The sequence below is a fragment of the Pundamilia nyererei genome, unplaced genomic scaffold, assembly GCF_000239375.1.
Source record: "Pundamilia nyererei isolate P.nyererei 1_Seehausen unplaced genomic scaffold, PunNye1.0 scaffold00069, whole genome shotgun sequence".
Classification (NCBI taxonomy): domain Eukaryota; kingdom Metazoa; phylum Chordata; class Actinopteri; order Cichliformes; family Cichlidae; genus Pundamilia; species Pundamilia nyererei.
In genome coordinates, this window is record NW_005187470.1 from 432675 (window position 1) to 443022 (window position 10348).

Sequence of the window (10348 nt, forward strand, 5' to 3'; positions counted from 1 at the left end):
CAGCACTATAGCAAGATTTCTGAGAGAGTGGAATAAAGAACTGATCAAATTCTTCAAGCGCACTCCCTCCATTTCTGAGACGCTATATTTCTATTAAAACCTCCACATTATTGTCCATTCCTCTGCCATTTTGTTTAAATGTATTAAGCTGAATACGATTCAAGATTCAAAAGACCTTTGAATTATCCTGTTATCTAAACTTTAAGTTGTATCCTTGTAGCTAACTTTTCTTTTCTGCTAAGTCAAAACAACAGTTTAGCTGTTTTGTACATTGATATGCTATAAAGGCTGATAATCCACAACCTTTCTACTAAAAGTTTCAAACTACAGTTCCTCAAATGGCCACTTGAGGCCAGCTTCAAAATCAAGTCATTGTACTTCAATATCAAACTTTGCAGAAGAACTAAACATGATTATTGTCTGGTACAAAATCGAATTGGTCACTACAATAAAAGTTTCCTGTATATGAGAGAAGGAAGTGAGATGGGGGCATGTGTGTACTAAATCCAACCAATTTAATACCATGGTGAATATTGTCACTTTAACTTTAAGGCTTTTGCATACAGTCTATGGAAACAAGGGTCAGTGGATGGCTTGATGAGTTTTAAAAGGATGTGAATCATATGCTATAGTCTTCAGAATTCCTTCAGCCCAGATTAACACCTCTGGCAGATTTTGGATTGATGTGTTAGTTAGTCCTCTCCAACATCATCATCAAAAGACCAAATGAAATCAAAACTCAAAAGCTGATCAAGTTCTTGAAAGTTGTAGGTCCCAATAACTGAAGGAACTCTGATTTTGATTCCCTAATATTTGCCCTTAAACAACTGCATCAGAAATAGTATCTGATCTTCACTTCCGGATATTTATAGGAGGGGGAACTTGAGGGATTGGCCCTAAATAAATTCATTATCTGCGGTTCGGCCTCTAAACTGTTCAATCAGACATCCAGAAAGTGTCCAAATGAGTGGTTCTAATTTTCTAACAAAGAAAGGAGGGCAAATAGGTAGTTTCATACGGAAAGCAGAACTTAAATTCTTAGATCAGAAAAGCACTTACCTCTTCACGCAACTTTACCAACTGCATCGTGAGAGCAAAAAGGAGAAGAAAAGAAGGATTGAGAAAGTGAAAGATAGATTAAAAAAAAAAGCAGAAACAGTCATATGGCTGGATAGAGAATTAACCTTGACGATTTATCTGTTTGCATGTTTAGCATTTGGAAATCACAAGACAAACACATTAAACGGAGCTAAACACGCCGCTTGGGCTGACTTTTTTTGAACAAACAAAGATCAAGTCCTGCTGCTGTCACATTAAACAAGCACAGGGAATGGATCGTTCGACTCGCAGAATCAACCGAGATTATCAAGGAAGTCACATTACAGAAATTGATATAGCGAGAGAAAAGAAAGAATGAGTAAAATCTGGTTTGCACATTTATAGTAAGATTAAATGTTGAGCGAAATTTTCTCATCTGTCACTGTGCAATTCTCTGCAAAACGAACAAAAAAAAGGAAACGGTGTGCCTTTTTGGAACAGAGTTATAAAAATGCTGAGGCACATTATTTTGCATCGCTGTTTATCAATGCTGGTAAGCTGTCAATATTTAATGTCTGTTATCAATCGCATTAAAGGTGCAGATTGTTCAGCGTATGCATGGAAAGCCATGTAAGGCTACAATTGTGTATACATACAGTACTGCTTATTATGAGGACAACCATAGATCATGAAAAATGAATCTTAGCATAGCTATACATTTTTCATGAAAGAGAATAACAAATTTAAAGTGAAGTAAATAAGAAATGCTATTCCTATTCCCTGTCCTGGAAATTCTTGCATCTCTGATAATGAAACAGACATGTAAGGGAGGGCAGTAATCCCATTTGCCATTAATTATGCCCAATCACAATTAAAAGGTTGGTTCCCTGGCCTGTTCTTAAGTTAGGGTTGCAGAGGAGGAAGGCTTCATGTAGGAATGCAGCACATTTGGAAGAGAAAGAGGAAGGACGCATTTTTGATGTGTTAGCCTTTTAAAGTGATTTTAATTAATTTAATCTAATATTTAATTGGTCACTATTACAAAGGTAGTAGCTGAAAAAGGAGACTTAGGGCCACAATTACTCAAACTATTTATTTGGGATCATTGTGAACAATATAGGAGGAAAATCTATTTAAATTAAAACTATGACTTAACATTTATCTTATACCAAAATTCAAAACAACAACAACAACAAACAAACAATACTGCACTCCCTAAATTTCCCTCTCCTGTATTTATAACAAAACTAGTAAACACAGTCAAAGAAATTTGTCATAAATAATGAATTCAGGATGAGTCTGTGCTCGACAAAAACTGACTGAAAAATAAAGAAACTCACACATTATAATCTTGCATTTGCCACAGCATATCCCACTGTAATTTTAGAAGCATGTCAAAAATAGTTCTTGCATCATTTTTGCTTATCATAAGTATATGTCTGTGACATTTCAGTGAGTAGTGCAAATAAAAAAAAAATATTGCCAATATCTGTAATGTGGGAGGTAAACAAGTATACCTCCATGTTTTTATAAAGAGCTCTTACCCTTGAAAATGTCGGCAGTAACAAGGCGCACCTTAGTGAGGAAACACTCTTTTCTAACTTAAGCAACAACTCCCGCTAAGAATGCATTATTGAAGAGGCCAAGGTTTAAAACGACACTGTGAATGTGGTTATTTGGGGCTTGAAAAAAACCCCATCAGATCCTGCGATCCCTCACCACAGCTCTGCCATCAGTCAATGGATACCAAACAAAACTTGTTCTAGCTCATTTGTGCTGCCTGACTGATTGCAAGTCCTTGTGGAGGATTTGTTAAAACTATATGAGGGGCATGGTGAGCTGTTTTTCTCGTTTCTTCCTGTTTAGCTTTATTTTTTCTTTGGCATCCATTCTTTATTCTGGCCAGTGATGCTCGTGTTGCTCTAGAGATATACAGCAGTAAATACAGAATATTGTAAATGGTATAATTACTCCTGCATGAGCGTAGCTCCTTGTGTTTTTGTGATGCCAGCCAGTATTCAAAATTGCACTGCTGCAATTTTTCTGTTATGATAATCAGCAATTTTTTTTTTTTCAAACAAAAGATTTTTTTTTTTTATCCAATACGGAATTCGATACAAGTGGTAATCTGCTTCCTTTGTAGGCTGTAAAATCTGGTCCATGCCGGCTCAAACCAGCACAATCTCTTGTGGCCAAGCCTTCTGCTGTGACTGAAATCGAAACTATTCCGTATAGTGTTCGTGTGTGAAAAATGTGTGCGCATTTGTTGCTTTGTGTGTGGCGTCTGTGTGTGCTGACAGTGTGTGCGTGTGTGTGTGTGTGTGTGCGCGCGTGTGTTGCATGCAGAGGAAACAGAAAGGGAAAAAAAATGTGCAATGGTAGCCTACCACATTATTAAAAAAATGAGTGATAGTGCCAATTCAGTCTCTGTCCGCATACAGATAACGAATAAATGCCGAACTCTATTAAATCGTCCTTTAGCCATTATCGCAGGGCCAACACGCCATTTTCAGAACTTATGACGGTTCCCTATTTACTTAGCTATAAATCCTTGCCATGTAACCAACAGATTTGTGACTGGTAATGATCTGCTCAGCCAGGGCTATATGAAATGATCCTGACCTCTTTCAGATCGTCAGGAATTAAATTGACCGACTTGCCCCGGCCCCCACCATCTTTTCCCCTCTCCTATCACCGCCGTCTCGTTAGATAAAAAAAAACCCTGAAGTTGCGAGTACTCCACTCACAGCAAGACCAAGACAAGTATTATCTCCACAAGTTTTTAAATGAAAATGAGGCAAATACGGCACCTGGAAGAAAAAGGATAAATGTACATCATCTATTTACTTTGCTTTTGCCCCCGAGATGAACTCTTTCTTCGGCTTTGTATGGGTGTGTGCGTGTGCACGCCTTTCTAGGTGTGTGTTTGTGTGTATGTGACAGTTTTAGATTAGTTTTGAATTTTTAAAGTTGAACAGACATTATCACCATTCATTAAAGAGTTTTTTAAATAAAAAATGTAACATTCTAAGTCCCAGAAGTCTATTCAACAAATACATTTTGTGAATATACAATGAAAGAAGAGTAATAAATCACATGTTTTGGCTCATTTTTTAAGGGCATCATGTTTGACCTAAATTCCCCAAGTTAAAAATGTCTTCCTCTTAATTTAAAATCAATAAATAATCTAAATATTATTTTATATATGTGGATTTGTGATTTTTAATATATATATGATTATGTTATTATTAAATAGGATCGAAAAATAATGGCTGGATTTGTTCATGTATTTAAATGTCACGCTTTGCTACTGTTATTTGTACATGCATGGATTAAAGCCACATATTTTATCTTAACTTGGAAATACAATTATATTAAATAATATAAAAGCAAGAATATTTTTATTAATTAAATTCCAACATCAGCTTTCAAAATCCTATAATGTAAATTTATAGTACTATGCCACAATATTAATCCTAAACTTTTTCTTTATTATTTTCCTCTCAGATTTATACATTTCAGATTTACAAATATTCGTTTTAAATATTTCAGATACATTTTTAATGAAGGGGAAATAAGATTTGAAATGAAATGGGATCTGGATTTTCAGCTTTTCCTTGACAAGATTTTGATAGGACCCATCAGAGTCTCAAATGTGGCATTTCTGACAGCAAATCTCCTTCTAACTTCTGCATAAAATGTCGGAGCCACTTTTGTGTCTCGCTAATTTGCCAAGAATATGCATATCAATTACACATCTAGGCTCGTGATACATATGTTTCTAAGATGCGCGGTTCATGGGTCATCATTGAAATGGTAATAGGGAAATGTTCAAAAAAACGAGAAAAAAAAAAACAGACAACTTTATTTAGCTTTGCCTGGGTGTGAATCATCTAAATATACTCGCATAGCGCTGTGAAACTAAATGTGCACATATGTATTCATCTTTCTTCTTTTTAGTATGTGGAAAGCATTTATTTGCATGTGTGTGTGTGTGTGCGTGTGTGTGTTAAGACACAGTAACCTCTGCAAGAAGACAGCTGACTCTAAAGGCAATATATAATTAGTCAAAAGACATTTTGTCATAGTTGAGAGTGGCTGAGTACAGCTGTGAGCAGTGCTGCTGATGTATTACTGTTTGACTGGAAGCAATTTATTTAAAATTAAGTTTAAAGAGTGTGGTATATTTTTAGCAAATTAAAACTGCAATGTCTTCTTAATACAAACCCCCCTCAAAACTGGTGTAAAAAAAATCTTTTGTAAATATTGCTGACGTTAAAGGAAAATTGCTCATGTGCTCATGTTGTTTACATCCCCAGATTCAACAGGCTGGACTGATAGCACATAAAAAAAAACAAAAAAACAAACCCAAACAATTGTGAATACACTGATAGCTAACAGATAAAACGATTAAAAGGGCCATTAAAAAAAAAAAGATTTCTGTTTGAAGCTTGACATGATATACCAGATCAAATTATTTAGTGACTAAATAACTTTTATTGAGTACTTTTTCAATTTCTTTCAGTCATCAGTAAGGGAACACATCGTTCACCACTGGAGTTCACAAAAAGACAAGAGAGTAAGATTTAGCGGCTGTGTGTTCATTTTTGTGTGGGTGTGTATGTCTTTGTGTGTCTTGATCATGAGGATCTATTATGATCCTAAGTCCGTACCCGGCTGGAGAACAGCTGTGGGACGGTTGGAGCAGGGAGGCTGGGGTTTTGGATTGAAATCTGTGTTTAAGTGTGTATTTGTGTTTAGGTGCACTGCTTGTGTTTGTGTGCGTTGGTCACAATCTGGCTGTGTCCAGACACTGGTCCCATGCCCCGAGCCCGCTCACTGCTAGCCCAGCTTTGCATTAAACAGTGTTACTTCCGCATGGCTTAGTGACAATGGTGTGGTTTCAGCTCTCGATGGCTGCTACGATGGGGCCCACCTCCCCACCCTGGGGGCCAGTCAGCCACCCACACTGGTCTCATTTGGGCCCCTGATTAACACCTTACCTGGCTCTCCGAAGAACTGGCGTCATCCCCCAGGAGCTCGTTGCGCACCTCATCACTGTAGGCAATGCGTGACCTTTTCTGCAGGAGGAGGAAGAGGAGGAGGAAGAAGAAGAAGGACAAAAAGAAGAAGGAAGAAAAAGAGGAGAGCAAAAAGAGAAAACAAGTGGGGAAATATGGCTTAGTACTGTTGTTGATGCAAAAACACAACAGGCATTCCTTAAACACGAGAGCCCCCTAATGGAACTCGGTGACAAACCGAATCAAACATGGAGGGTGTGTATATGTGTGTGTTTGCCCTTACAGCACATGTACCAGCAACAAAGCAGTGTTCAGGGTTTGTGCCTATGCCTCCTTCCAAGGTGATCGACTTTACCTCATGCACTTATGCCACAGCGGTGGTGGCAAAGAGCCCCAACCACACACACATATACACCTTGCCCACTTAAACAAATACAAGTTGAGGGATAAAAAAAAGCCCATCCTGTGTGCAGGGAGAGGCTGAGGAACCAGGGACAGGGTAGAGGGCCAGGGAGATGTATTATGAGGAAGTATCACTTGTCAGCGCTAAATCTTTTCTAGGGGCTGTCACTGCTGTCATCCCAGTGCAGTGGCAGGCTCTGTGATAACACCAATGCTGTGACTCAGACAGGGAATAATTCATCACCCATTGGCGGCCCATCGGATTTGGGGTTGCCTCTCTCTCCCTCACACACACGCACACACACACAAACTCTCTCTCACGCTCTCTCTTTCTCTGTCTCCAGATAGGCTAGAATAAGAGGGAATCCATGTCCCCCCCACCCAAGAAAAAAAACACCCAAAAAGACACACTCAGACACACACATTTCATACACACTTCAGAGTGTGCCACCTCCGATTGTGGAAGAGTGGGCTGCCGTTGTACTGCTTGTTTACAGACGCCCGACCCATGGAAAAACAGCCTCTTGGCATGCCCTCTAAACTAAATACACACCAGCAGCAGACACAGAAAGTGTTTACTAAGCCTCCTTCGCTTTCTGTCACCGCCTTGACAGGGTTTCTAGGTGGGCTGCAGGAGGTGGGCAAAATCAAAGACAAACACCAGCAGAGGAATGAAAATATCACTTTTCCTCAGCACAAATTCTTTCAATTTTTCTATATTTATATTGTAATTGACTAAGTAAATAAAACAAAAGTCGGGGAATAAGCAAAGGAACACCAATTACCTGGTGGGGACATTTTTTCCCCCCTCAAAGGCACTATCCTTTCCTCCTCTCTTTCTTAACAGTAAAAGTTTGAAGAAGCTATAGCACTAAGCACTTTAATGGTGCCTACCATGACAAAAAGCACAAACCAAACTTGAAAATGCCAATTCGAACGTCAGGAGTGATGACATCAAGCTGCTTGATTGAAATAGCTTTGGAACCAATCAAAACTGAGCCGGTTGATTTTATTTATTTGTCTCTCCTCATAATCTGGAGCACTGAGTGGAAACTCCTCGCTGATGTGATTTGTTATTATCGTGATGGTGAGGGCCACAGTTCTCTGGAGTAATTACTGACTAGATAGACAATCCAGACCACAAAACCCATAAAGAGCGCACCCAAACAATAGCCAACCACGGGGACCTAACCTAACCACTAAACGCCTACTGAAGAAAAAGACTGGCAGCACAGTCTGAAATAACACAGACACACACCGGTATAAAGGAGCACTCTGTCAAAAGATGCTGTTAAAGTTGGTTTTTGAGTATTATTTAACTTTTACCTTAATTGCTCTAATGCTGAATGAACTGGAACAGCCAGTTCAAGATAAACTGGCGAAACATGCGCTATTTAAATGGTCATGAGAGCATAAGCATAATTAATGAGATCGTTTCTGATTTATTTTCTGTCATCTGAAGCTTGTCATCCTTTATTTAAATGCCTAATGCATATGTTTATGCATTTGAAACATAATTTAAACCATATTTTGTCACCTTTAAAAAAAAAAAAAAGAAAACCCATCCATTCCAGCATTGTAAAGCATTGTAAACCTTCTACACCAAGGTAACTGAATGGTCACTGTGTTGCAGTTAGTGCAAGTGTAAGCACAAGAAAAAGGAATTCCAGATTTGTTAAAATCAGAAAGACAATAAAGACAATATAACGACAGCATGTACACTTGTACACCAGGCACACGCGCACTTTTTTTTTTGCCAGGAAAAACACCCACATATTCCATTTAAGTCGAGTTTCATCTTAAAGAGCTTCAGTGCAACTTAGGGGGAAAGACGACTTCACCAGTAATTGAGACGAGGAAGCCTGGGAGAAGCATTGATTTGAATGTTGAGGCTTACGTCGCCTTCAAACCATATGCAGGGCTTTTTTGGTATTTCTAAATAGCTGTTTGTTACGGATGAATGTATGAAGGGTTTCTGCAATGAGAACAGAGTAGATAACAAAGAAAGTATAAAGAATGGAAAATGTCATTGAAATGAAAGTGTTGCCGCTATTTTCCCTGTACCTACAGTACACACTCCAGCTTTTGGATTCCCCCTCTGGAAAACAACAGATTCCTAAGTGACTACTGCCTTCCCATTTGATGTAAAATATAAGCAGGTGCAATACTGACTGCTTAATACAGTAACAGATTTTGATTATGAGTTTGGGTGTTTAGTGACAACAGGCACAGTCTCGAGGTCAGAAAGGAGATATCTGGTCTATTGTAAAAACCTTATTTTCCATTAATAATAATTTTTAAAAAAAGCTCTAAAACTAACTCAATCTATTTACAGTACGTGGAGACAGAGCTCCGCATCTTAAGACGAAACCAACTAATCAGGCTTTGTAATCTAAAAAAGAATACGTGCTTTCAGAAGATACCTTATTGCTCAGAAAAGGGGGGGAAAAAAGAGCTTTTTTTAAATCCTTTTGAAAGGTCTGTCTTTTGTCACTTCTTTTTTTTATCTTGGGTGAGAATTTGCTTCTATTCCCGGAAGCACACAAGAAAAGTACAAAAGGTACATCTTAACTTTATGCAAAGTGGCCTGCCTTTAAAAACTCCACGCATCCCGTCAAATGAGGCGATGGAGGTGCTGGTGTCCTGTCAAAAACACACGTTTTACCTCTGTTGACATGGATAGCAGAAAAAAAAAAAAAAGTATTCTTCTTTACTCATCAAAACATAATTACATATGCACGCATAACAATTCATATCGGATATGCTAATCAGTTCAGCATAATCCTCTGAGCAGCAAATGATATTAATTCAATTATAACCAATACATGGATATCTTATTTGTGTACAATTCCTTTATAGTCTATGAGCACGCAATGGTATACTTTTGTTAAATAAACATGACGACTCTTAATTCCTTCATAAACCACTCACAGAAAAACACGTTATTAATTGCAAAAAAATAATAAAATAATAATAATAATAATAATAATAATAATAATAATACCTTTCAAAATAAATTCAAATCAGTCTCCAATTAAGGTCTCTGTAATATTAAACAAAACTTTCTCAGAAAAATTCAAATGAAACAAACTGAGATCCATATACACATTTCAATGCCCTCCAACTCTCCTCCTTGCTTTTTGCCTGGTGCAACGAGTGACACAAGGACAAGTCGAATAATTGTGGCGCCTAGAAAGCAGAAAAAAAAATGTAAACAGTTCATTAGATGGGAAATAAAAGGCGTAAAAATACCCAGGGGCAGAGTGTAATGAGGGGCCCTGAAGTTCCTCTGCAGACGCTTTTTCCCTCTACTTTCCCCAAGCTTTTCCTTTTCACCCTGCACACACGGCTGGTGGCATAGCATGAAGAGTAATTAACCACATTCAATTTATAGTACTAGGCTCCATTACAAGGTTTTTCACCAGCAGGTGAGCAACTGGGCAAGTTAGACTTAATAACTCTCATGTCTAACGCCATGTGATTGCCTCAAACTGACATCCAGTCCTTTCATTTTCCTCTCCCGGTTGCTCTAGGGATGCACAAAATGTGAAAATCCAAATAAAATTAAGGTGAGTATAAAAAAATATTTCTAAAGTCAGCACAGAAGTGACAATGAAGTGGAGCAGTAAAATGTGTGTTCACAAAAATGTGTGCTAAACTCAAAGGTTATCTATTTCACTTCCTCTCCTCCCCTGCTGTGATATTTTCCCAGGTGATGTGTGGACCAGCGCCAGCAGGCCCCACTCTGGTTCCCCCCACAAGTGGGGGCAGAGGTGGGCTGATGCGGCATGGCGTTAAAAGGAAGCTGAGACCTTTAAGCAGGCACAAGTATCACAACAGCATCTTAAATAATGCATCTCTGCTCGGCAGGGGTTTAACACACACAC

The 10348-nt window shown here is 38.4% G+C and overlaps 1 protein-coding gene across 3 annotated transcripts in view; it reads right to left on the reverse strand.

The window, feature by feature from the left end:
- The window catches only part of vti1a (vesicle transport through interaction with t-SNAREs 1A), a 111145-nt gene that overhangs the window by 81187 nt on the left and 19610 nt on the right, over window positions 1-10348 (reverse strand). For 2 of the 3 annotated variants that reach the window (XM_005736371.2, XM_013911664.1), the window contains exons 4-5: window positions 6042-6119; window positions 1060-1080 (exon numbers count right to left, since the gene is read on the reverse strand). In XM_005736371.2, coding sequence (XP_005736428.1) covers window positions 1060-1080; window positions 6042-6119 — 99 coding nt within the window. The remainder of the gene's footprint in view (window positions 1-1059; window positions 1081-6041; window positions 6120-10348) is intronic. The other variant, XM_005736372.2, reaches the window with a different exon arrangement.